The 27,965-nt window shown below is 40.5% G+C and overlaps 1 protein-coding gene across 1 annotated transcript; it reads left to right on the top strand.

The window, feature by feature from the left end:
• Window positions 1–294: 294 nt before the first annotated feature.
• LOC145404449 (UDP-glycosyltransferase UGT5-like) lies at window positions 295–27,914 on the top strand. Its single transcript, XM_080275966.1, has 10 exons — window positions 295–444; window positions 2,964–3,233; window positions 5,358–5,551; window positions 6,912–7,007; window positions 8,011–8,104; window positions 10,268–10,359; window positions 11,268–11,401; window positions 11,558–11,777; window positions 27,327–27,470; window positions 27,779–27,914. The coding sequence occupies exons 1-10, from the start codon at window positions 295–297 to the stop codon at window positions 27,912–27,914; spliced, it is 1,530 nt and encodes a 509-aa protein (XP_080132092.1).
• The last annotated feature ends 51 nt before the right edge of the window (window positions 27,915–27,965 follow it).

Genomic DNA, 27,965 nt, shown 5'->3' on the forward strand with positions numbered 1-27,965 from the left:
AAATGCATATTGTAGCATTTCCAGTATTAAATCACCACCAAAATTTTTTCTTGTAGACTGTAGATTTTTTTATATGTAGAATTTCAGTAGCAATCCAGTTAGAAAGTTTATTGTTTAGTGATGTACACTGATAACTGGCAGTCACTCACAATTCCTTTTTATTTGATATGATCAGACTAATCATATGCCAAATACATTCATCTCAAGCTGAAAGTAGGATGGTAAATTTAAGTGTGTTTACTAAACAATAACAGTATGTCTTTACACCCTCGAACTGCACTTTCATGTCTACAGATGCGGGTGTGGTTGCTGGTGGCAGCTGTGGTGGCGTGTGTGTCATCTGTGCAGGCGAGTCGCATCCTCTTCCTCGGCCCCATATCAACAAAGAGCCACAAGAATTTCTATATGGGTGTCCTTAACTCGCTGGCAGACCACGGCCATCAGGTGACTTAGAGTGGACTGCCACATCTCGCACTGACCCCACCACTCTTGTACTTATATAACTGAAATGAAACTTAACAAATTAATTGCTGGTCTGATCGAGATTCAGTCTCGGGCCCTTACTTTCCAAACGAGCGCACGTTACCACTGAGCCAAAAAGAGGATCCCCACTTTGCCTCTAAGCAACGCGGGCTTTTATAGGTCCCATTAAATCATTCTTTTGTCCCATTGGTGATTAATTTGGTGAGTTTTGAACACGATAGCGTAGCATCGGAGGCCACCACTGGGGACACTGCGGACTACACTGAACAGCTCATCCCCGGGATGTAAGGACTAGGACACTGTCAGCTACCCAACAACATCATTGCCTTCCAAGCCTTGCCTCATATCACACACCACTGCCGACCAATGTAATAACTGATATGAAACTTAACAAATTAACCCTTTCGTTACTGGACGATGCAGGCTGCATCCAACCCCGGGCAACTACTCAGGATGTGGGCTGGCTCGGCTTAGGCCGGGTGCTGTGAGAACCCCCCCTTGTTTCTGAACTGGCAGTACTTCGTAAAAATTTTATCCTCACAACCTTAGTTTTGCTTCTATCTCCATTATTTTTTTTGCTCATAATCTTGAGTAGTTGTTCTTCCTTATGGTGTTGATAAAAACATTTGGCGAATGTATGCACTAATTTACACTGTTTTATCTTGCATTCATGTTTTTTCATAGAAATATATGCTTTATGATAATTTTTACTGAGAAAGAGTTTCAGGAAATTTCATTAGCTACATTTTGGTATATGAACATTTACTGTAGGACAATTCGGGTCAGTTTTATGTACCGCAAAAGGAAATTATCTTATGATCACGCTTCAGTGCGGTAGCGGTGTTTTGCTAAATTATTTTTTCCCCTGCCTTTATTTATGCCTCTTTCTGCCTGATTTTGTATTCACGTATTCCCTAATAGTTGTACTTGCTTATGGTGTTGATAAAAATGTGCAGCGAATACAAATTATGCATTAGTTTACTTTTTTTTTTTTTTCCGTCTTGTTTCCTCATAGAAATATATGTTTTATGGAATTGTTACTAAGAAAGAGTTTTAGGTAATTTCATTAGCTACATTTTGGTATATACCAGGTAAACATTTACTGCAGGACAATTCAGCTCAGTTTTACGTACCGCAAAAGGAAATTGTCTTATGATTGTGCTGCAGTATGGGAGCAGTGTTTCGCACAGCCAAAGTTATTGCTAAATTATTTTTTCCCCTGCCTTTATTGATGCTTGTGTCTGCCTGATTTTTTATTCTCGTAATCTTGAATAGTTGTACTTGCTTATGGTGTTGATAAAAACGTTTGGCGAATATAAATTATGCGCTAATTCGCGATGTTTTTTCTTTCCATCATGGGGTGATTTTGTTGGCCTCTGTCGTCCAGTAATGAGCGGGTGACTTTTGCACTGCTACCCTAAGTATTGAAAGGGTTAATCACTGGTCTGACCGAGATTCGATCTCAGACCCTCGCGCTCCATACACACGCATATTACTACTGAACCACGGAGAGGATCCCAGCTTTGCCTCTGAGCAACGTGGGCTTTTACAGACCTTGTTACTTACTGACTCTCTTTGCACATTGTCCCCTATGCAGCTCCAGAACTAACTCCCTTAATACACTAACACATATCACATACAACTTTGCATATATTTGCCCCTTAAATCACCGTTCTCTCTATAATTCATACATACTCATACATTCATACATACATACATATATACATGTAATATATACATATTTACAAGTACAGTTCTGTACATGCATACTCACTGGCCCCTCATACAGCCGCTCTACAGACTGCCCCCATTTCCTGCCCTCAGTACCCTCCCCCATACATAAACAGTAATAACAGTAACTGGAACATCATTTGCAAAACATGTCCTGATTAAGGTTTATATACTGTAGGTAAATACATAATTCATATAGTTACTAGATTGTAGTTACTTCAGTGGCTAATGTAGTGTTCTTCAAACCTCATTTAACTGAGGCTCTTTACAGTACTGTATTTCAATTTTTGTAACCTCCAGACAGGTGTATTCAGCTCCAGAAAGATCTCTAATGGTGAAGGGGTTAATGGAGGGAGTTTCAAAGCCTTTCAGTCAAGTGGTCCTTCCTAGGGTGAATGATAAATCTGAGAAGATCAAGAACTAAAATATATACATACTATGTATTATACAGCACCAAGGATGAAATGGAGATATATATATATATATATATATATATATATATATATATATATATATATATATATATATATATATATATATATAAAAGGGGGGTATGAGTTGGAAGGAGAGTGGCCTAGTGGCAGAGGTCAGGGTAACATGGAGGCAGTTTGTGGCCATCCGTAATGGGATGAAGGGATCTGGCTATAGACAGATGATAGATTATTGTTGTGAAGAGGGTATACAAATCTGTTTAGACATTCAGACATTTATAGTCTATAATGAATGGTATTGTTAGTATTATTTTGCAGGTCACAGTGGTTTCCCCTTACAAACCATCAAAAGTGCGTCAGAATGTGCGAGAGGTTGTGCTGCCGGACATGGAAATCACCAAGTTTGTTCCTAGCTACTTTGGGGGGAGATTGACGGGCCTACTCACTCTCATGAAGCATGCACCTGAAATATGTTCTGATGCCTTAGAAAAGCAAGAAATGCAAAATCTCCTAAAAGAAGAGTTTGATCTCATAATGATGTCTACATTTTTCTCTGACTGTTTTCTGTCAGTTGTTCACCAAAAGAAGGTAATTTCTGTGTAATTCTTTTTTTCTTTTCTTTTTTTTCCTTCCTTTTTATTGTACATATTTATTGTTGGGACTTTGCTCCTTACACTACAGTGATTCCTCGCTTAACGTATCAGTTCCCAGGGGATTTTGCTCTTAAGCTATTTAGTGTAACATCTTCCACCTGTCACCTCAGAGTTGCTGAGGCCATAGTTACGTATCCTGGGGTTTCCCACTTCGTTACCTTTAAAAATAATTGATTCCATCTTGTGGTAACACCATAGTCTGCATAGATATATTAAATAAAAGTTAATTAAAGATAGGGTTATGCTCCAGTACAAATTGTTATGTTTTCAGATAATATAAAGTCAAATTTGTGACTGCAAATAAGTTTCAGAATGTACTTGGTGTTGTGATTAGATGTGTCTGGATAATATATTAAACAAAGAGATGAATAACATATTGGGATGAAGCCAATGTGCTGTATCAACCTGGACCCTTCATTGCACATCATGGTCTCTTAATATTGAACAATAATATGTTCATTCAAAAGTTTTTCTGTGTTGATTACTTGTATGTACTGTATAATGAAAAATGTGTTAAGTTAAAGTACGATGTATGAGGACTTATCATGTATAAATGTAGTTCATCGACGCAGTATGAGAGACTCACTGATAAGATATAAGATTTTTTGAATGTTGTGGCCTATCTTTTACTGTTGTGTTGCATGTCTCTCTTCACTGTAGTCATTGCACTTGACTTTGTTTCACTCTAAATTTCTCTGCCAAAATCCGTTCCCATTTACAGTGGGCACATAGCATGTATATTTCCATTTGTTCTAATCCACAGGGTTGTTCATAAATAGTGCTCCACCATGCACTTACTTTGTGAGATCTTGTGTGTTGCTGGAATGGCTTAGTCATTTAGTGTGGGTGTGAGTATGGCAAAAGGAGTAGGAAATAAATAAAAGATGGAGGAAAGACAATGATAACACCATTCCCTCAGCAGGCAAAAACAGCCATGTGGAGTGAAAGAACCACCCTGTACAGTACTGTATATTCTTTCCAGTTTATTGTGATGAGGAGGGGTAGATTGAGATGGTTTTGGCATGTGGAGAGAATGGAGGGTGTCAGCTGGATGTGGAGGGTGAGGGGTCTGAATATTGAAGGTAGAGTTGCAAGAGGCAGACCAAAAAACCTGGCATGAGGCCATACAATGTGACCTCAGGGTTAAGGATATTGAATAGAGAGCATCCTAGAGATCAAGAAGTGTGGAAAGTTGCCATTAAGTGACAAAGGCCATCACATGGATGTATGTTGAAGCTTTGATAAATGAAATGAAGCAAACAGGTGGTGGGATTTTCAAACGTAATTATGATCATTCCCTGATGTAACTTAAGATGTATTTTTACAGGAAGTACCAGGCTCATCCCTACGTGAGTGGGGTTGGTGGAGGATTAGTGCCCCTCCCTGTAAAACAATTAACTCTAAGCCCTTGGTCACCCCATTTGGGATACATGGCGTCTGGCAATGAATGAATGAATGAATGAACCAGGCACACAAAAAGGTTATGCACTTTCCTTTCCTTGGTCTCTGTACAAAGTCAGGGTTACATATTTCCCTCCAGCACTGTAACTGATTTCTTTTTTTTTTTAAATAAGAAGTAGAGACTTTCCTCTCCACGCTGTACATAGAAAGTCAAGGTGACATTTTTTTTTTTGGTAATTGATTTCATCTCTCACAGAAAGAACAAAGCACGAGGTTATGTTGTGCATACTTCTTATCCTACCTGCAAATAGCAAACGACAGTTATGACACTGAACTGATAATAAATGTGTTTGAGAATCCCAACCCAAGGTTCGTACTCTTAACTATACAGCCCTGGAACAGGTGTTTCTTAGTCTGTTTCCTCTACATGTCTCTGAATTTCAGTCATCTCTAATGCAGTGTTTCCATGTACTCCACTAGCAGAGTGTGATTTAAGTGTGTATGTTTGACTTTCATTTTAAGTGAACAAATTTTACTAACTTTCATCCTTTGAGTCCTTTCCAGGTACTGCTGATTCTTATGCTCATCTGTTTTATATGATTTGTGTACATTACCTCCTTCCAGTGCTTTCATACGTATATGTTTGTTTCTTCCACAGCTGCCCTTCATAAAGGTTCTTCCAATTGAACGGATGGCCCCTTTTTCTGATCTCGTAGGAAAGATAGACTTCCCTTCCTATGTTGCTTACAAATGGTTAACTTTTAACCATCCAATGACATTTACACAAAGGGCTCTCAGTACCCTTGCAAATGTCTTGTCTGGGATTGTATTTGAGTACCATGTCGTCCCAAGGTATGTAATAGTTTTATTCCATTTATTAAGGTTATTTTAGTGTAATGCATCCAGTGACCATTACAGAATAGGCTCTGACTTTTTTTTTTTTTTTTTTTTTTTTTTTTTTTTAAATGCAAGGAAGAAGTAACCACAAGCCATAGACCTGCAAAGTTGTTCCCTCCAAGAAAAAAATAAAATAACAGAGAGCCAAATTCAAATTCTGAGAGGTCTTGTTTGGAATTGTTACTGAGTACTGTACTACATTAGCTTAAGGTAGGCAATAGCTTTTTTCTCTTTAGTAAGGGTACTCTTCTGTTATGTACTGTGTTGAACATTGGCTGTTAAGTATTTAGTGATACATAACATGTTTGGTACCTTAGCCTTATGTAACAAAATGTATGGTATAGTGCTGCATGTTGTTGCCATATTGTTTTAGTGAAATGTATGTTGTTTGCAATTTGAATGTGGTCCTGAGGTGTGATGAAAGTCTTGTAGGAATTGGAGAAGAAAGTGTTAGCAAGTTGGTGATGTGCAAGCGAGGAGAGTTAATAATGCTTAACCCTTTAGATACACTGGTCCATGGGGATGGCAGACCTATGTAGAGACTGTCTAAATATAGCCAAAGAAAAATGAAATTGTTCAAATGAAATTGTGAATTACCTTTTCTGTGCAAATGGATCAGTGGGTGTCTGTATCTGTGAAAAACAGTTGATAAGACCAATATTTTGTGCTGTAAAATACTGTTTTTCATAAAAAATACAGTATATGAAAAAAAAAATTCTGACCATAGTTTATCATATCTAAAGGTTTAACCAGTTCAGCTGATAGTGACTTTTTGTCTTATTTTTGCTCTCACCTTATAGGTATATAGTTTATGGGAAATCTCTTTAAGTGAAACATCATCATCATCTACAGTGAAAAAATATTCCAGTAATCCTAGTCCACCTAATAAAATTATCAGTTGGTAACAGTATTAAAGTTAAAATTGCATCTTCAGACTGAAGAGTTAAGGGAGCTGGTTTTGTGAGACGATGAAAAATTACTGGGACAAAAGTAGTAACTGTATCCCCAACTTCTGTAACATGAACCTGATGGACTGCTGGCAAAGTTGCATTTCTGTGACACTCCACCATCCTCTTCAGGGGATAGAGAAGTACTGTAGTTGAGAGATGTTAATATAACCAGGCAGTGTAACTGACCAGCTTCTGCAAAGTATATTGGTGCCACGTCATAAAAGTATCTCTTTCCAGCACCCATTAGTACAAACTGCATATGAGGAGAGTCACTGTTGTAAGCTATGTAAGAATAAAAAATTGTTGATACTGTATGGTATAGTACAAGGGAGGAAGTCACTGTTGTAGTCATCTTGGTGTTGCAGTATTGAGAACGAGTGTCGCCGTCGAGGTCTGTGTCCGGAAGACATGCCCAGTCTGTCCGTCCTCCGCTACAATACCAGTCTCGAATTCATTAACAGGTATGGTGCAGCACAGTTCATAGGGACGCTGTTCCTTTTGTTTTTCTGATTATGCAGTTGGTTCCCTTTACATTTACCTAAAACTGCCATCTCTTCTAGAATTCTGACCTGTAACATGAGGTGAAAGTATATTGCAAGTCACAAGAAAGGTTTATGAAAAGGATGTAGAGGCATCTTATTCTGCCATCCATCCATCCATCCATCATCCAATCCTACATTGCCCCATGAGGAGCGTAGGAGTCCGGGGCTAGGCAGTTGGTCCTGACTTTTAAGTTGAGAGTGACCAGCCTCACTTATCCCTGAGTGGTATTACATGAGGAATAAACCCCAACCGCTCCTTGGATATAAACCTTCACTGGCTCAATCCGACTGGAGCGCAATAATTACCCACTAAACCACCAGGCGCCAAAATTTGGTTATATGGTTACCATCCAGCGTAGTAAATAGTTTCCTGGTGTTCAGGACACCATTTGGCATGTCACTTAGTGTAGAGTCACCCACAGGGAGAAGGAAGAGGAAAGAATGAAGGAAAGAAAGACAGAAGAGGGAGTGTAAAGTCACCCATAGGCAGAAAGACAAGAAAAGAATGAAGGAAAGACAGAAGAGGATGGAAGGAAAGAAGGATGGAGGAGAGGAAAGGGCAGACACCCGACAGCAGTACTACATCGAGTGAGTGGATGGTGAGCGCCCCCACCTACCATATAAAGTACGTTAAACTATATAATGTAAAGTGTTGCACAAGAAGACATATGTCACCACCAAGTTAAGGTGGATGAATTATATCCCCTGACATCATGACAAAAATGTATCCCAAACTGTCATCAGTGAGATGTTAGATATTAAATACCTAAGCGTTTTCACTGTGCCTTCCTTTGCCAGTGTTCATATCATTCATATCTTCCTGGGTAAGGTTTAACCGTTCACTTTTCCATGCAGTGTAGAAACTGTTGATTTCTTGCTATGACCATATGTCCTAGACATAACCATTCTTTATTCTTTGCAGTGTGAAAACTATTGGTTTGCCACCACGACCACATCTCCCAACTGAAATCCATTTAGGGGGCATCCATTGTGTTCCTGCACAGCCTCTTCCTAAGGTAAAGAGCATTTAGTTTATACACTTTTTTTTTTTTTTTTTTTTTTTTTTCCCCCCAAGCTTGGCCTGAAATTGCCCTCTCTTCCTCTTGAGTGCTTAGTTACAACAAGTGGTTAATGTTAAGAGTATATACCTATACAATGCTGGTAATGAAGAAGTACTTTGGGAATGGTATAGAGCCATGGTATTGTCTTTTCTGCCATTGATCTTTATGAAAGAAGCTGCAAAAAAATGAAGTTCTGGGCCAATTAAAGATGAAAAGAATATTATTATGCTGATAGAGGGTGTTGTTATTTAAGTAAGGGATGTTTACATACAGCTTCTACTGAACTGTAAAAATGGGAATATTTGCAAGTTTAATTCATAGGTATGTTATGGTAGCAGTATCCTTGGTGGGGCATACTGTCCCAGGGCTGGGCTACCATGGCTCAGAACTTTCAAATCACATCACTAATCTCTGCTTAGTGAATATGAATGGAGTATAGTTGTATGGAAAATTTTTGTACTCTGAATTATATTCTTGCTATTCCAAGTCAGTCTTATTCAGCATGGAAAAAATTTTCATTCTGCAGAGGTAATTTTGTTCAGCTTGGGAGACACTTCTTATGTTGCAGGGGTTAGATATTTCCTTCATTAACTCATTATCCATCCATCCATCATCCAATCCCACGTTGCCTAATGAGGAGCGTAGGAGCCCGGGGCTAAGCAGATTGGTCCTAACATCCAAGATGAGAGTGACCAGGCTCACTTCTCCCTGAGTGGCATTACATGAGCAATAAACTCCAACCACCCCTTGGATATAAACCTTCACCAGCTCAATCCGATTGGAACACTTTAATTACCCACTAAACCACCAAGCCCTATAATTTGGTTATATGGTTACCACCCAGTGTAGTAAATGGTTTCCTGGTGTACTGGAAACCATTTGGCTTGTCTCTTAGTGTAGAGTCACCCACAGGCAGAAGGAAAAGGAAAGAGTGAAGGAAGGAAAGGCAGATGAGGTAGTGTAAAGTCACTCGTTGGCAGAAGGATGGGGAAAGAATGAAGGAAAGAAAGACAGAAGAGGATGGAAGGAAAGTAGGATGGAGGAGAGGAAAGGGCAGACACCTGAGAGCAGCACTATATGAAGTAAGTGGATGGTGAGCACCCCCACCTACCAAACTCATTATCAACAAGATGTTTCCTAGTAAAGTTAGTACAGTACAGTGTAATCATCCGAGGGTAGCAAGGATGGAAAAAAAATTAACATCACTTGGTTGAAATAGTGAAGTGACTACCAATGTACCGAACCCTTAAGTTAAGCAAAAAATTACCTGCATGTCCCCTGTGAAATGCAAAACATCATTCATTGATTGATGAGGATAATAGTTGCCTGCTGATAAACCAACATCATTGATCAATGATGATGTGAATGTGATATGAAGCGTTAGGAGAAACACATTGAGGTGGTTTGGCCATGTGGAGAGGATGGAGAGTGAGAGACTAATGAGGAGAGTGTATATGAGTGAGGTGGAGGGGGGGGAGAGGGAGGGGGAGGCGGTGGCTGAATCGGTAGAGAGACGGCCTGCAGTCCTGATGGACCCAGGTTCAAATCCCGGCTGGGGCAGGGAACAGTTTAAGGATTTGAATTTCATAAAAGGAGACTTTCCTGATCTACCAGATGACTCGCTGACATGTCATAAAAGTACCCCCGCTAATACCAATACACCAGTCCTGTATGAGACAGCCCTAGCATGTATTCATTATGGACAGTGGGTGTTAGTGCCGAAGTGGTGCCATGTAGAGAGGTGTATGGTGTGTAGGAGCCTTGAGAGCAGGCTGTGAAGCCTATGCCCAGAGTCGGACACACACGCAAAAAAAAGAATGAGATGGAGGGATGGAGTGGATATGTATTGTATATGAGAGAGGGGGGTGTAGCTGGGAGGAGGGCAGTGAAATGGCAGGGGACAGGGCAACTTGGAGGCGATTTGTTTGTGGCCACCCCTTGTGGGATTAAGGCATCTGGCAGTAGATAGATAGATAGAGAGATTGATCAGTGAGGTTAGCAGTTAAAGGGTTAAAACCATTCTAAAAGCATGCAGTCATCTTTGTACCACATATTGGTCGCCCATGGTTCAGTTCCCTAATCTATTGATAGAATAACAGGCCTATCCTTTCCTTTCAGGATCTTGATGATTGGGTGAAGGGTGCTGGCAGTGATGGCTTTATTTTCTTCAGTCTGGGTTCAGCAGTGACACCATCTGGCATTCAAGAGGAGTAAGTGAGATATATGGGCGTGTCCACACATGTGCTCAAACAAGTGTTGGCAACATGTAAGCAACACAGTAACGAACATGCTGCAAACATGTTGGGAACAGCAGCGTCCAGATCATGTTGGCAGCAGCATGATGAAGTCTCTGCTGCCTCGTATGGACACACTTATCCCATCACATCTGCTGCCAGTGTTCGAAGCTGCACTGAAACATGTTTGCACACATCTGTCCAAATACTGATGCAAACATGTTCCCAAACATGCTGCCAGCTGTGTTGGCAACATGTTCGAGTACATATGTGGACGCGGCCCATGATATAAACTGTAGAGGCATACTGTGTAGAGGGTCTTAATAACAAAGAGTGGCAGTACAAACTACATAGAGATTCTTTCTAGTCCTTTTAGTGAAAGAGGTTTCTTCTGATCTGAGTAAAATCGTCTGGCAGAATCTATAGTAAAATACCCAAGACATTATTGTCTTGAAGGGGATGTAATAGTACTTTTTCAGTTTAATCCATCCATCCATCCATCATCCAATCCTACGTTGCCCCATGAGGAGCGTAGGAGCCCAGGGCTAGGCAGTTGGTCCTGACATTTAAGATAAGAGTGACCAGCCTCACTCATTCCTGAGTGGCATTACGTGAGCAATAAACCCCTACCACCCCTTGGATATAAACCTTCACCAGCTCAATCCGATTGGAGCACAATAATTACCCACTAAACCACCAGGCGCCAAAATTTGGTTGTATGGTTACCACCCAGCGTAATAAATGGTTTTCTGGTGTACAGTTTAATACTCACAGAAACTGAATGCCAGAATAATACAGCACCACATAGTTGCAGTACATCTGTTATATTGCAAAGCTGTTTGTCGGGCAAAGAAATGACCATTTTTGTATTGAACTTTGCATAGGCATCGCAGGACATTGGTGAAGGTGTTTGGATCACTGAAGCAGAGAGTCCTGTGGAAGTGGGACAAGGACACCATGGACGACCTTCCCCCCAATGTCCGGCTGGGCAAGTGGCTCCCTCAGCAGGATATTCTTGGTGGGAACTTTAGGTTTTTTATTCTAATAAAAGCTTCTGTAGCAAGCTGTGTTATAGCTGTTGCCATATCTTTCTTGGAAAAGTGTTTGTATTAGCTGTGGAAAATTTTAGATTATTTTCTAGTTGACAAGCTAGGCTTAGTGACCATTCTCTCAGGTGACCCTCGATTGCGACTGTTTATTACCCACGGGGGACTGCTCAGCACCCTTGAGTCCATGTATCATGGGGTGCCTGTCCTGGGAATGCCTGTCTGTACAGACCAGGAGACCAACATGATGGAGGTGGAGGCTGACGGCTGGGGTAGTATGCTGCTTTGGGATGACCTTACTCCAGACACACTGAAAGAGAAAATCCAATATGTAATGACAAACAAAGAGTAAGTTTCTGTGAACTGCACTGTAATGGGTTAACACAGTCCTCCTCCTCCTCCTCCTTCTTCTTCTTCCCATGTCATGTGGTGCAGTGAGATTTAGAGCAGCACTCTATTATATCTTTCAAGACATAAGTCTAAGGAGAAAGACACCCTAGTTTCATTCCCTTTTCTTGATGGTGATATGAACAGTGAAGGTGTTTGAAACACAGGCCTTAGATTAATCGTTAAGCCATTACAGAGAGGATAAGTATCACATCCTTGACATTCTGTGTGTGTGTGTATTTACATAGTTGTATTTACCTAGTTGTGATATACAGGAAATGAGCTACGCTCTTGGGGTTCCGTCTCTGTTTCTCAGTAAGTCAAATTTTGCTTTCAACTCGTTTTAGTTTTTAGACTGGACGATCTCTTTGTTCAGGTTATTCCACAGGTCTCTATATCTATAAGGAAAACTATATTTCTTGATATCCTTCAAGCAGCTTGGCTTCTTCAGTTTCATTCCGTGTCCTCTTGTTACTCTCTTATCCCATAAAAACAGATCTTCTCTGTCAATTTGATCTACTCCCATCATGGTCCTGAACACTCCAATCATGTCACCCCTCTCTATCCTTTCCTCTAAGGAAGGCAAATCCAGCTTTTCCAGCCTATCTCTGTATGACATCTGCCAGACTGGGGACCATCTTAGTTGCTGTTTTTTGCATTCTCTCAATCTTGTGTATATCATTCTTTTTGTGTGGGGACCACAGTACTGCTGCATATTCTAACCTGAGGCAGATCATGGCCACTATCAATTTTTTCATCATCTCATCCATTTAATGAAATGCTACTGTTATGTTAGTCAAAAGTTTATACGTCGCTCTAACTGTCTTGTTAATCTGTTTTTCAGGTGACAAACTATCCTGGACCAGTACTCCCAGATCTTTCTCTTCTCCTGCTTTTGTGATAGGTTCATTACCCATCAAATAATTCAGTGATAGCCTCTTGGTACTTTCACCCATGTCCAATATTTTACATTTCTCTGCATTGAATTTCATTTCTCACTTCTGGCTCCAATCATGTATCCTATCCAGATCCTCCTGCAGCATTTTACAGGCTTCCTCTGCCTCTACCTTCCTCAGGATCTTTGCATCATCAGCAAACAGACTTGCATAACTGTTCACTCCCTCTGCCATATCATTAACATAAATCAGGAACATTATTGGTGCCAACACAGAGCCCTGTGGGACTCAACTTGTTACTTCTCTCCATCCAGACATCCTATTCTTTATTACTGTCCTTATTTGTCTGTCTCTCAGAAAGTCTCTCATCCATTCCAGGAGGTTTCCCTTCAGTCCTCCTATGTGCTCTAGTTTCCACAATAGTCTCTTATGAAGTACCTTGTCAAAGGCCTTCTCCAAATCTATATACTGTACACACAATCTACCCAAACTTCTCTCTCCTGTAGTACATCAATTGCTCTTGAGTAAAAGCTCAACAAGTTGGAAACACATGACCTTCCACTTCTGAATCCAAACTGACTTTCAGCCAAAATATTCATTTCTTCCAGATATTTTATCCATCTATCTTTCAGGATTCTCTCGAACAATTTTGCAACCATGCTGGTTAGGGACACTGGTCTATAATTCAGGGGTTCTTCCCTGTTTCCTCCCTTATAAATTGGTACCACATTTGCCCTTTTCCATTCTTGTGGCACTTTCCCCTCTTCCAGAGAACACACAGTTAAACTGTGAATCTTATCTGCCAGTTTTCTGCATTCCTTCAGTACCCAATTAGAGATTCCATCTGGTCCTGGAGCTTTCCTTACATCTTGAGTTTCCAGTAATTTATACATTTCCTGTACTTCCACTTTTATATCTTTCATCACTCCATTTCTAATCACTCCCTCCCCTTCCACAAACTCACTTTCATTAGTAAAAACTGGCTGGAAACATTTGTTCATTATTTCAGCTTCCATTGCCGCATCTTTATAGACCTCTCCATCTACTTTCAGTTTGGTTATTCCTTCCTTTTGTTTCAATTTGCCATTGACAAATTTATAAAACAGTTTGGGTTCATCCTTACATTTGTCTATTATTCCTTTTTCAAAGTTCCTTTCTTCCTCTCTGTGTATTCTTGTATATTCATTTCTAGTTCTTTTATATTCTTCTTTTGTTCTGTTATTACTCCTCTTCCTCCAGTTGTTCCACGCCATCTCCCTTTTTTATTTTTTATTTTTTATTTTTTGCTATCATACATCTATCTATCTATCTATCTATCTATATACCTAGGCTGCTTCCCCCAAGGAAAGGGAGGTAGCCGAGACAGGACGACTCACTCTCCATTTACCCATCCATTCAAACACATTCATTCGCATCTTAGCCCCAAAGGGGAGAACGGACAGATCCTCACCGCATCACACCGCACAAGGGTCAACTGCGCAATGCAATCAGTGACATCCGCAGCAGGGCCCGACAGCAGAACTGGTTTACCCCTGCCACATCATAACAGACCCATCCCCTTACCCGCACCTGACCTGACTAGCTGATCAGACCAAATGCGGGAGAATATCCCCTCAGGGCTGCGTCATCACTTATTCATTCACAATTTCTCTCCATTTATTTCTGTCACACACAGCCACCTTCTATTAAACCACTCCTTTTTCCTTACTCTTGGCACATATTTTTCCACTCCCGAATTATAAAGGTCTAGAAAGATTTCCCACGTCCTCTGTATCTCTCATGTTTCTCTGAATTTTCCCCAATCCTTATTTTCAAAGAATTTTCTCAATCCTGTAAAGTTTGCTTTCCCAAAGTTGTATCTTCCCTGCCTATAAAACCCGTCTCTTGGTACCGCATTCCCTGTTATCATCTGGAACTCAGTGACCACATGATCACTTTTTCCTATCAGACAAAGATATTTCAAAGATTCTATTACATCGGGTTGTTTAGTTGGCAGTAAATCTAATCTTGCTGGTGTATCCTTATCTCAGAATCTTGTCTCTTCTTTGATCCACTGCGTCCTCACATTGTTTATTGTTATATTTTACATTATAGTTCCCCACGAATCTTCACCGCCTCCCGAGCCCCATTCCTCCCAGTTCACCTCTTTACAATTAAAGTCCCCCATTAAAATTATACTGTTGCATTTGTCAATCACTTTCTGTAAATAATTAGCCATGTCTGACAAAATTTCTTGGTATTCATCATCATTCCATGCTTTTGTCTTTGGGGGAGCATATACTACTGCCATATCTCTCCCACCATTCTCTCCAATTTCTAGTTTCATATTTATCACTTCAGCCCTACCCTCTCCCATTTCCACAGTATCTACATTTATGTTGTTCTTCACTGCTGTCATTACTCCTCCTCCCATTTTTTCTTTTCTGTCTCTTCTCCACAGATTGTATTTACCATCTCCCATATGGACATCAACATCCTCTCTTAACTTAGTCTCTACAAAGCACATAACATCAGGTTCATGAACCCTCAAGAAGTCATTGATTTCCAACCTAGCCGATATTAAACCATCAGCATTAGTATATGGCACTTTCAAATTTTGTTTGTTGTTTTTTATACCCTCTTCTCTCCTTCTCACCGTTGGTACCACTTCCCCAATTTGTGATCCATAACTCTCCAATAAAACACTGTCTTCTCTTACTCCATTCTCTGTTCATTTTTTGCCTTTGCTTCCTTTACTAACTCGTTTATTTTAGCTCTTTCTTCCTCATTTGCATCTCTCCTTATCCAAACATTTTTGAACCCCTCTTTGTCTGATAATTTCCAAGTTCTACTGATGATTTCATTTACCATTACCTGGGACTTAAACTGTACCTTCAATGTCCTCGCCCCTCCTTCCTCATACATTCCTAACCAAAACACTTCTTCAATCTCTTCTTAAGCTTCATTGTTACCCTCCATAACTACGTATATTATTTCTTTAACCTTACTCAGTTCTTCATTTTCTCTTTCTGATCTTACTATCATACGTTTTTCTTTTACTCCTGAAATTATTACACATTTTTTCTTATCTGCTACATCCCTGACTAATGCTTCTCTACTTCTTAGTACCCTAACCACTTCCTTCTCCACCTTTTCCTTACTTTGTTGTTTTATAATCTCTTTCAAATTTACATTTCCTTCCTCCTGAATTTTCTTCCATCCCTTATGTTGTTCCTTGATTTCCTTAATGTGCTCATCTTGCATCCTTGACTTAGAGTCATACTCATCTAGTTTACTTTTCATCCTGTCTCTTTCTTCTTCCAACCTCCTATTCTCCCTCTTGAGCTGTTTTATTTCATTTGATGCAAATTCATTACTCACTTTCAGTTCTGTGACTTCTCTTTCTTGCTCTACACTGTTTTTGCAAACTTTTTCCAGTTTACTTTGTGGAACTTTGATCTCTGTCTCCTGCTCTTGGGTTCGTTCCTGTAACTCTCTAATTACTATCCATACCTTTTTTAATTCCTGGACATTCCTCTCCAGTGTTTTCTCTCCTCCAGCTACTCTTGTTTGGTTCAATATAGTACTTCCATTTCCATCATCATCTTCGGAGAAGCCCTCAAATTCTTTTTCACCATATGTAAACAAAGCTCTGTTGTCCTCCGCCATTGTGCAACCATATGGAATCTTTCAGTTTCTACTATATCTTGTACTCTTTGACCAAAACCTGCCCCCCCCCCCTTTTTTTTTGTTTTTTTGTTTTTTTTTCTTTTTTTTTTTTTTACTGTTGACCAATGGGACCACCACTCATGCACTCATTTACATAATCACAATAGGCTGGTCTCTTTTTCGCCACTGATTTAGCGATTATTTCTGCATGATCCAGGAAGAGCTCCGTCTCTGTTGGCGACCTCTGTGTGTGTGTGTATTTCTATCTATCTATCTATTGCCAGACGCCTCAATCCCGTTTGGGGTGGCCACAAACAAATCGCCTCCAAGTCACCCTGTCCCCCGCCATTTCACTGCCCTGCTCCCAACTCACACCCCCCTCTCTCATATACCTCTCCACCCCATCCCTCCATCTCATCCTCGGCCTCCTCCTCCCTCTTCCCCCCTCCACCTCACTCACATACACTCTCTTCGTCAGTCTTTCACCCTCCATCCTCTCCACATGGCAAAACCACCTCCGTGTGTTCCTCATAACGCTCCTTATCACATCCACATCAACACCACAACGTTCCTTTATATCCTCATTCGTCAGCCTATCTCTCCATGTAACTCCACAGGCTTCTCTTAAATAACTCATTTCCACTGCTCTCACTCTTGACTTGTGTCCTTCCAACAACGTCCAAGCTTCACTTCCGTACGTTAGAGTTGGTATCACAATACTGTCATGTAGTAACTTTTTCACTTCCATGCTCACTTCCCTGTTTCTTATCACTGCTTTCAAAGAACCAGCAACCTTTCTTCCCTGCTGTACCCTTTCAAGCACTTCACCCTCCAAACCTCCATCCTTACTCATCACACTACCCAAGTACTTAAACGTACTCACATTTTCCAATTCCTCACCATCCAACCTCGCTGTACATTCACCTATTTGTAGTATACAGAAATTGAGCAATGCTCGTGTTGTCCTGTCTCCAAATCCACATTTATCACGTCTGCCTTTACACACATGAATGTTTTTCTCATGCACCACCTCTTCGTTTAAGTCGTTACAAATATTTATGTATTTACCTAATATACCTAATTGTGATATACACAGGATGTACTATGCTCGTGGGTTTCCGTTGCTGTTTCTTAATAAGTCAAATTTAGCTTTAAACTCGTTTAAGTTTCTAGACTGGACGATCTCTTTGTCCAGGCTATTCCATAAGTCTGTACTGTACTTCTGTAAGGAAAGCTATATTTCTTGATATCCTTCAAGCAGCTTGACTTTTTCAATTTCATTCTGTGCCCTCTTGTTGCTTTCTTATCCCATACAAACAGATCTTCTTTGTCAATTTTATCTACTCCCACCATGGTCCTGAACACTGCAATCATGTCTCCCCTCTTTCTCCTTTCCTCAAAGAAAGGCAAATCCAGCTTTTCCAGCCTCTCTCTGTATGACAGGTCTGCCAGACTGGGGACCATCTTGGTTGCTGTTCTTTGTATTCTCTCAATCTTGTTAATATCTTTCTTTTTGTGTGGGGACCACACTACCGCTGCATATTCTAACCTGGGGCGGATCATGACCACTATCAATTTTTTCATCATCTCCTCATCCATATAATGGAATGCTACTCTTATGTTAGTCAAGAGTTTAGAAGTCTCTCCAACTATCTTGTTAATGTGCTTTTCTGGTGACAAACTATCTTGGACCAGCACTCCCAAATCTTTCTCTTCTCTCCTTTTTGTGATTAATTCATTACCCAACAAATAATTCAGTGATGTCCTCCTGGTACTTTTACCCATTTCCAATGTTTTACATTTCTTTACATTAAATTTTATTTCCCACGTCCGGCTCCAATCGTGTATCCTATCCAGATCCTCCTGCAGCATTTTACAATCCTCCTCAACCTCTACCTTCCTCAAGATCTTTACATCATCAGCAAACAGACTTGCATAACTGTTCACTCCATCTACCATATTATTTACTTAAATCAGGAACATTACTGGCGCCAACACCGAGCCTTGAGGGACTCCATTTGTTACTTCCCTCCATCCAGATATCCTATCCTTTATTACTGTCCTCATTTGTCTTTCTCAAAAAGTCTCTCATCCATTCCAGAAGTTTCCCCTTCAGTCCTCCTATATATTCAAGTTTCCACATTAGTCTCTTATGAGGTACCTTGTCAAAGGCCTGCTCTAAGTCTAAGTACACACAATCCACCCAACCATCTCTCTCCTGTACCACGTCAATTGCTCTAGAGTAAAAGCTCAACAAGTTAGAAACACATGACCTTCCACTTCTGAATCCAAACTGACATTCAGCCAAAATATTCATCTCTTCTAGATATTTTATCCATCTGTCTTTCAGGATTCTCTCGCACAATTTTGCAACCATGCTGGTTAGAGACACTGGTCTATAATTCAGGGGTTCTTCCCTGTTTCCTCCCTTATAAATTGGTACCACATTTGCCCTTTTCCATTCTTGTGGCACTTTCCCCTCTTCCAGAGAACACACAGTTAAACCGTGAATCTTATCTGCCAGTTTTCTGCATTCCTTCAGTACCCAATTAGAGATTCCATCTGGTCCTGGGGCTTTCCTTACATCTTGAGTTTCCAGTAATTTATACACTTCCTGTACCTCCACTTTTATATCTTTTAGCACCGGTACATTTCTAATCACTCCCTCCTCTTCCACAAACTCTTTTTCATTAGTGAAAACTGACTGGAAACGTTTGTTCATTATTTTTGCTTGCATTGCTGCATCTTTATAGACCTATCCTTTTACTTTCAGTTTGGTGATTCCTTCCTTTTGTTTCAGTTTGCCATTAACAAATCTATAAAACAGTTTGGGTTCATCCTTACAATAGTCTATTATACCTTTTTCAAAATTCCTTTCTTTTTCTCTGCATATTCTTGTGTATTCATTTCTAATTCTTTTATATTCTTCCTTTGTTCTGTTGTTACCTCTCTTCAATTGTTCCACACCTTATCTCGCTCTTTTTTTGCTATCATACACCTTCTATTAAACCACTCCTTTTTCTGATGATAAGCAAGAAGTGGAAGGAGAATATAAGAGAGTATGGAACAGTGGGTGCAAGGATTGTATGGGTGAGGATGAAAGTAGGTATACAAGCATGGGCGATTGTATGTGTGTATGCTCCAACAGAGGATCGAGTGGCAAGAGTGAAAGATGAGTTTTGGGCGAGAGTAGAAGCATGTATGGACAAGTTTGAGAGGAGCGAGAGAGTGCTGTTGATTGGAGACATGAATGGCAAAGTCGGGAATGTACGAGTGGATGGAGTGGTTGGTCAGTGGGGTGTGCCAGCAGAAGTAGATGGGAATGGTAGTGCTTTGGTGGACATCTGTGCTGGTAAGGGGTTGGCAATAGCCAACACCTACTTTCGTCATAAGATGATCCACCGGTATACATGGAGAGTAATGAGGAGGATGGATGGTGAACTTGTTGAACGAAAGGCAATGATAGACTACGTGTGTGTGGATGAGCGAATGAGAAGACAAGTGTTGGATGCAAGGGTGTGGAGAGGGTGGGGGAATGGAGTCTCGGACCATCACTTAGTGATGGCCAAGGTAGAGCTGCAAAGAAAGTGGTTGAGGAGGCGAAGGGGAAGACAGGAGGAAACAGCTCCTGTGAGAAGAGTGGAGAAATTGCAAGATAGTGAGAAGAGGGACAGAGTATAAGAGCATAGTGGAAGAAAGATTGGGAAGGTATGAGCTAGAGCAGATGGAAGGGGTGGAAGACGTATGTAAGATATTCACGGAAGAGATAAGCGCAGCGTGTGAGGTGGTTTGTGGAGTGAGGAGGAGATGCAAGGGTGTGCAAGGGACAGCATGGTGGAATGATGAGGTGAAACGAGCTGTGGAACAAAAGAATAAGGCATATGGTGAATGGTTGGCGAGTAGAGGTAGGGGAGAAGATGAGAGAGAGAAGAGAGAGGTATATGTGAGCAGGAGAAGGGAGGTTAAGAGACTGGTGAAGGAGAGTAAGAAGAAAGTGGATGAAGAGTTTGGGAGGAATCTGAGTGTGAAATGGAGGAGAGTAAGAAATTGTTTTGGAAGGAGGTAAAGAAAGTAAGGATGTGTGAAAGGGGAAATAGTAGGGGGAGTGAAAGATAGGAATAATAGATTGTTGGTAGAGAAGAGAGAGAAATTGAGGAGATGGAAGGAGCACTTTGAGGATTTGTTGAATGTAGAGAGTGAGAGCAGTGTGAGTATAAGTGGTTGGGGAATGGCTGGGAGAAGAAGAGATGAGAGGAGGGAGGAAGAGATCAGTAGGTCGGAAGTAGTGGAAGCGATGAAGAAGATTAAGCTGGGAAAGGCCCCAGGAATTGATGGAGTATGTGGTGAAATGCTTAGGTATGGGGGTGAGATTGTTGTGGAGTGGATATGGAAGTTGTGTAGATTGGCTTGGGAAGAGGGAAGGGTTCCAGAGGACTGGAAATCAGGTATAATTGTTCCTCTGTACAAAGGAAAAGGGGAGAGAGAAGTATGTGGTAACCATAGGGGTATTTGCCTTCTTAGTGTGACTGGTAAAATATATGGTAGAATACTCATTGATAGGGTTAGGCATATGACAGAGGAGCTAGTTGGAGAAGAACAAGGGGGATTTAGGAAGGGAAAAGGGTGTGTAGATCAGATATTTGTTCTAAGATGTTTAGTGGAGAAGTATCTAGAGAAGGGAAGGAAAGTGTACGCTGCCTTCATGGACTTGGAGAAAGCTTATGACAGAATAGATAGGAAAGGTATGTGGAAGGTATTAAGAATATATGGAGTGGAGGGGAAATTGTTGAGTGCTGTGAAGAGTATGTACGAGGGAGCTAGGGCTACGGTGCGAGTGGTTGGTGAGCTGAGTGAGTTCTTTGATCTCAATGTGGGACTGAAACAGGGGTGTGTAATGTCTCCATGGCTGTTTAATATATATATGGATGGGGTCGTAAAGGAGGTACAAGGTAGGGCAGTGGATGTGGGGGTGGCCCTAACGAATGAGGGTGAGATTTGGAAGCTTCCGGTGTTGCTGTTTGCTGATGATACAGTATTGTTGAGTGAAGATGAATGGGAGTTGCAAGGTTTGGTGAATGAATTTGGGACAGTGTGTAGGAGGAGGAAGCTGAAAGTTAATGTAAACAAAAGTAAAGTTATGGTGTTTGAGAGGAATGAAGTCACAGAGTGTGCAGTGAGGTTGGATGGTGAGGATATGGAGAATGTGAGTGCATTCAAGTACTTGGGTAGTGTGATGAGTAAGGATGGAACTTTGGGGGATGAAGTGCGTGAAAGGGTACAGCAGGGAAGGAAGGTTGTAGGCATGCTGAAAGCAGTAATGAGAAATAGGGAAGTGAGTATGGAAGTTAAGAAGTCTCTGCATGATGGTATTGTGATCCCTACCCTGACGTATGGAAGCGAGGCGTGGACCTTGCAAGAGGGGAACAAGTCAAGAGTGAGAGCAGTGGAAATGAGTTACTTGAGAGGAGCATGTGGAGTGACATGGAGGGACAGGTTGACGAATGAAGAAGTGAAGGAACGTTGTGGGGTAGATGTGGATGTGGTTGAAAAGATTAGGAGAAATACACTGAGGTGGTTTGGACATGTGGAGAGGATGGAGAGTGAAAGACTGACTAAGAGGGTGTATGTGGGTGAGGTGGAGGGAGGGAGAGGGAGGGGTAGACCGAGGATGAGGTGGAGGGATGGAGTTGAGAGGTATATGAGGGAGGGGGGGGTGAGTTGGGGGGAGGGGAGTCAAATGGTGGGTGACAGAGTGACTTGAGGCGTTTTGTCTGCGGCCACCCTTTGCGGGATTAGGGCGTCGGGCTATAGATAGATAGATAGATAGACTTTTCCTCTTACTCTTGGTACAAATTTTTCCACCCCCAAATTATAGAGGTCTAGAAAGATATCCCACTTCCTCTGTATCTCTCTTGTTTCTCTGAATTTTCTCCAATCCGCATTTTCAAAAAAGTTTCTCAGTCCTGTAAAATTTGCTTTCCCAAAGTTGTATCTTCCCTGTCTATGAAGCTCGTCTCTTGGCTCGATGTTCCATGTTATCATCTGGAACTCAGTGACCACATGATCACTTTTTCCAACAGGACACAGATATTTTAAGGATTCTATTACATCGGGTTCTTTGATAAACAGTAAATCTAATCTTGCTGGTGTGTCCTCGCCTCGAAACCGTGTCTCTTCTTTGACCCATTGAGTCATCACATTGTTCATTGCTATACTGTATTGAATAATAAAATGCCCCACGAATCCTCGCTGCCTCCCAAGTACCATTCCTCCCAGTTCACCTCTTTGCAGTTAAAGTCACCCACCAAAATTATATTATTACTTTTCTCAGTTATTTTTTGTAAATAGCTAACCGTATCTGACAATATCTCCTGGTATTCGTCATCCTTCCATGCTCTCGTCTTAGGGGGAACATACACTACCTCCATATCTCTCTTAATATTCTCTCCAGTTTCTAATTTCATATATATCACTTCAGCCCTGCCTTCTCCCATTTCCACGGTATCTTCATTTATGTTGTTCTTCACTGCTATCATCACTCCTCCTCCCGTTTTTTCTTTTCTGTCTTTCCTCCACAGTTTGTATTTACCATCTCCCAAATGAACATCAATATCTTCTCTTAATTTAGTCTCTACAAAGCACATGACATCAGGTTCATGTTCTCTCAAGAAATCGTTAATTTCGAGCCTTGCCGATATTAAACCATCAGCATTAGTATATATCACCTTCAAATTATTTTTGATGTTTTTTATACCCTCTTCTCTCCTACTCTCTGTCGGTACCACTTCCTCAGCTTCTGATCTTTCACAGCCATCTCCCTTAGTTTCCTTCACTTCTATATCCTTAAATACCACTTCCTTACCTTCATGTCCATTACTCTCCAAAAAAAAGTATTACATTCTTCCTCTGTCCTCTTATCATTTTTTTCCTTTACTTCTTCCTTCAGTGATTTTAAAACTTCTCTTTTTTCTTCATTCAGATCTTTTCTTATTATAACATTTTCCATCCCTGCCTCTTTGCTTAATTTCCAGGTCACTTTGAGTATATCTTCTACTCTTACCAGGTTCGTGTCTTTCTCGAGTCTCACGGATCTATCCTTTTTTTCCTCCTCCCTGTTTTCAAAGATTACCATGCATCTGTTCCTTTCTACAATTTCTCTCACTATTTTCTCTTTTTTCTTCAGTATTTTCACTACATTTTCTTCCAATTTTACCTTGTTCATTTCTCTTTCTTCCTGGATGATTTCTCTTAAGCTGACCACTTCTTTCTGTTCTTCTTCTACGTGTGCCCACTTTGCCTTATGCACTTCCAATACACTGCTCACCTCCGTTTTATTAGTACTCTCTTCTAGTTTTCTCCTCAATTCAATATTTTCACGCTTCAAATTTCTTATCTGTGTGTGTGTGTGTGTGTGTGTGTGTGTATAATTCGACCAGGTCAGTCACAGGGTCTGTCAAGAGTATCACATGATGGCGTGATTGTCAGCTTTTACCCTCCCAGAAGAGAGCTGAGAGCCCATATAGTCTGATCTAAGGGCAAGGCTATGACCTTTCACACATGCACACACCCATCCCCTTGCTCGAAGGGGACAGTAATCACCCGCTTCAGCAGTGAAACCCGAGTGAGGCGTGAACTTCTGTCTACCAAATTGCAGGCGAGAACGTTACCACTGAGCCAGCAAGTGGTGTGTGTGTGTGTGTGTGTGTGTGTGTGTGTGTGTGTGTGTGTGTGTGTGTATTTACCTATTTGTAGTATACAGGAATTGAGCAATGCTCATGTTGTCCTGTCTCCATATCCACATTTATCAAGTCTACCTTTACACACATGAATGTTTTTCTCATGCACCACCTCTTTGTCTAAGTCGTTCCAAATATTTAAGAATATACCTAATTGTGATATACACGGAATGTACTATGCTCGTGGGTTTCCGTCGCTGTTTCTCAATAAGTCAAATTTAACTTTAAACTCGTTTAAGTTTTTAGACTGGACGATCTCTTTGTCCAGGCTATTCCATAAGTCTATATTTCTGTAAGGAAAGCTATATTTCTTGATATCCTTCAAGCAGCTTGACTTTTTCAATTTCATTCCATGTCCTCTTGCTGCTCTCTTATCCCATACAAACAGATCTTCTTTGTCAATTTTATCTACTCCCACCATGGTCCTGAACACCGCAATCATGTCTCCCTCTTTCTCCTTTCCTCTAACAAAGGCAAATCCAGTTTTTCCAGCCTCTCTCTGTATGACAGGTCTGTCAGACTGGGGACCATCTTGGTTGCTGTTCTTTGTATTCTCTCAATCTTGTTTATATCTTTCTTTTTGTGTGGGGACCACACTACCGCTGCATATTCTAACCTGGGGCGGATCATGGCCACTATCAATTTTTTCATCATTTCCTCATCCATATAATGAAATGCTACTCTTATGTTAGTCAAGAGCTTATAAGTCTCTCCAACTATCTTGTTAATGTGCTTTTCTGGTGACAAACTATCTTGGACCAGCACTCCCAAATCTTTCTCTTCTCTCCTTTTTGTGATTAATTCATTACCCAAAAAATAATTCAGTGATGGTCTCCTGGTACTTTTACCCATTTCCAATATTTTACATTTCTTTACATTAAATTTCATTTCCCACGTCCGGCTCCAATTGTGTAGCCTATCCAAATCCTCCTGCAGTATTTTACAATCCTCCTCAACCTCTATCTTCCTCAAGATCTTTACATCATCAGCAAACAGACTCGCATAACTGTTCACTCCATCTACCATATCATTTACGTAAATCAGGAACATTACTGGCGCCAACACTGAGCCTTGAGGGACTCCACTTGTTACTTCCCTCCATCCAGACATCTTTTCCTTTATTACTGTCCTCATTTGTCTGTCTCTCAAAAAGTCTCTCATCCATTCCAGAAGTTTCCCCTTTAGTCCTCCTATATATTCTAGTTTCCACATTAGTCTCTTATGAGGTACCTTGTCAAAGGCCTTCTCTAATAAGTACACACAATCCACCCAACCATCTCTCTCCTGTACCACATCAATCGCTCTTGAGTAAAAGCTCAACAAGTTTGAAACACATGACCTTCCACTTCTGAATCCAAACTGACATTCAGCCAAAATATTCATCTCTTCCAGATATTTTATCCATCTGTCTTTCAGGATTCTCTCACACAATTTTGCGACCATGCTGGTTAGAGACACTGGTCTATAATTCAGGGGTTCTTCCCTGTTTCCTCCCTTGTAAATTGGTACCACATTTGCCCTCTTCCATTCTTTTGGCACTTTCCCCTCTTCCAGTGAGCATACAATTAAGCTGTGAATTTTATCCACCAGTTGTTCTCTGCATTCCTTCAGTACCCAATTAGAAATTCCATCAGGTCCTGGGGCTTTCCTTACATCTTGAGTTTCCAATAATTTATACACTTCCTGCACCTCCACTTTTATATCTTTCATCACCGGAACATTTCTAATCACTCCCTCCCCTTCCACAAGCTCCTTTTCTTTAGTGAAAACTGACTGGAAACGTTTGTTCATTATTTTTGCTTGCATTGCCGCATCCTTAAAGACCTCTCCATCTACTTTCAGCTTGGTGATTCCTTCCTTTTGTTTCAGTTTGCCATTAACAAATCTATAAAACAGTTTGGGTTCATCCTTGCATTTGTCAATTATACCTTTTTCAAAATTCCTTTCTTCTTCCCTACGTATTCTTGTGTATTCATTTCTTGTTCTTTTATATTCTTCCTTTGTTCTGTCGTTACCTCTCTTTCTCCAATTGTTCCACGCCTTATCTCTCTCTTTTTTGGCTATCATACACCTTCTATTAAACCACTCCTTTTTCCTGTTTTCTTTCCCTCTTACTCTTGGTACAAATTTTTCCACTCCCAAATTATAGAGGTCTAGAAAGATATCCCACTTCCTCTGTATCTCTCTTGTTTCTCTGAATTTTCTCCAATCCGCATTTTCAAAAAAGTTTCTCAATCCTGTAAAATTTGCTTTGCCAAAGTTGTATCTTCCCTGTCTATGAAGCTCGTCTCTTGGCTCGACGTTTCCTATTAACATCTGGAACTCAATGACCACGTGATCACTTTTTCCCCAAGGACAAAGATATTCCAATGATTCTATTACATCGGATTCTTTGGTGAACAGTAAATCTAACCTTGCTGGTGTGTCCTCACCTCGAAACCGTGTCTCTTCTTTGACCCACTGCGTCATCACATTATTCATTATTATATTTAATAACATAGTACCCCACGAATCCTCACCGCCTCCCGAGTACCATTCCTCCCAGTTCACCTCTTTACAATTAAAGTCACCCACCAAAATTATATTATTGCTTTTCTCAATTATTTTTTGCAAGTAGCCAGCCATATCTGACAACATCTCATTGTGTGTGTGTGTGTGTGTGTGTGTGTTTCAGCATTACAGCATATAGAGACTATGTAGGAAGACTATGTAGGAATGGTAGTGTTCTTCCATTCTTAGCATCAGAGACTGAGTCTTTAGTAATACTTTTTTTTTTTTTAAGTTACAGTTTTTAATAATTGTTAGAGTTGGTGTTAATTGCAAAGATTATGTCAACATGGGAACTTCATTGATGTATAACAGCACTGGATAATGCTGTGCTCCCATTAACACACTACCTGATATGAGTGTCTGCTGAGTGAAATTGTTAAAGCTAGTCCTTGATGTATTATCTTTGTAAATAACCCATATTCTCATTGGTTCAAGAGGCTCCTTAGTGTCTCTTCCTTATCAGTCTGTTTCTGCACATAGTTCTTTAATAATCCATGAATATTATTTATGCAGGTATGTTATTTAATAATCCCTGGATGTTATTTATGTCCTAGTAGTAACAGATTATAATTGAAAAAAAATAAAGTGTAGTATGCAAAATAAATCGCCTAGGAAGAGGTACTGGAAAGATGTGAAGCTTACAATACTGTATTACCGATTGATATTTGTGATGTCATCAGGCTAAAAGCGCAGGTAGCACACCGATCTGCAGTGATGAAGGACCAACCACAGCATCCTACTGAGGTGGCTGCATACTGGGTGGAGTATGTCTTAAGGCATAATGGAGCCACACACCTCCGTTGCCCTTCCTTAGACATGCCGTGGTATGTATTATTGTTATAATGCAGTACTTCTATAGTCAGTTTCAGATTTGTATCACTGGAACCTTAATTTTTTTTTTTTTTGTCAGTTACTGATGACTTTATAAACAAGAAAGCAACATATAACAAGAACTTTCTGTGCTGTACAATAAAAAATACAGCAACAGGCTATGTCAGTCTTCAAGCTTATTACGTGTACAGTACTGTGCAATATCCCACAAATAATTGTGCTAATTGTAGTTTTATATTGCTCATACTTCATGCTATTTCTATCTTAAGCATATAATCTTGTGTGATGCATTCATTCCCAGGTACAAATTATACAATGTTGATGTATGGGCTACTGTGGTGGGTGTGATGCTGCTGCTCTTCTGGCTGTTCTACCGCCTCCTGCAAGCTCTCTTGAGATGCATCTTTTCATCAGCAGCCAAGCGTAAAGTTGATTAGAGGTGTATATTATAACCTAGTGTGGTCCTCTTGAGAAGCAGTCAATATTTG

Source organism: Coenobita brevimanus, chromosome 63 (genome assembly GCF_032717465.1).
Source record: "Coenobita brevimanus isolate Jiangsu-jjx chromosome 63, ASM3271746v2, whole genome shotgun sequence".
Taxonomy (NCBI): domain Eukaryota; kingdom Metazoa; phylum Arthropoda; class Malacostraca; order Decapoda; family Coenobitidae; genus Coenobita; species Coenobita brevimanus.

What these genes read in the sequence shown, in the direction of transcription:
- LOC145404449 (XM_080275966.1), top strand. Translation starts at nt 295, where the DNA reads ATGCGGGTGTGGTTGCTGGTGGCAGCTGTGGTGGCGTGTGTGTCATCT. An exon ending in CTGCACAGCCTCTTCCTAAG is followed by an intron (nt 8,105 to 10,267) that starts GTAAAGAGCATT and finishes CTTTCCTTTCAG; the next exon opens with GATCTTGATGATTGGGTGAA. An exon ending in TATGTAATGACAAACAAAGA is followed by an intron (nt 11,778 to 27,326) that starts GTAAGTTTCTGT and finishes TGATGTCATCAG; the next exon opens with GCTAAAAGCGCAGGTAGCAC.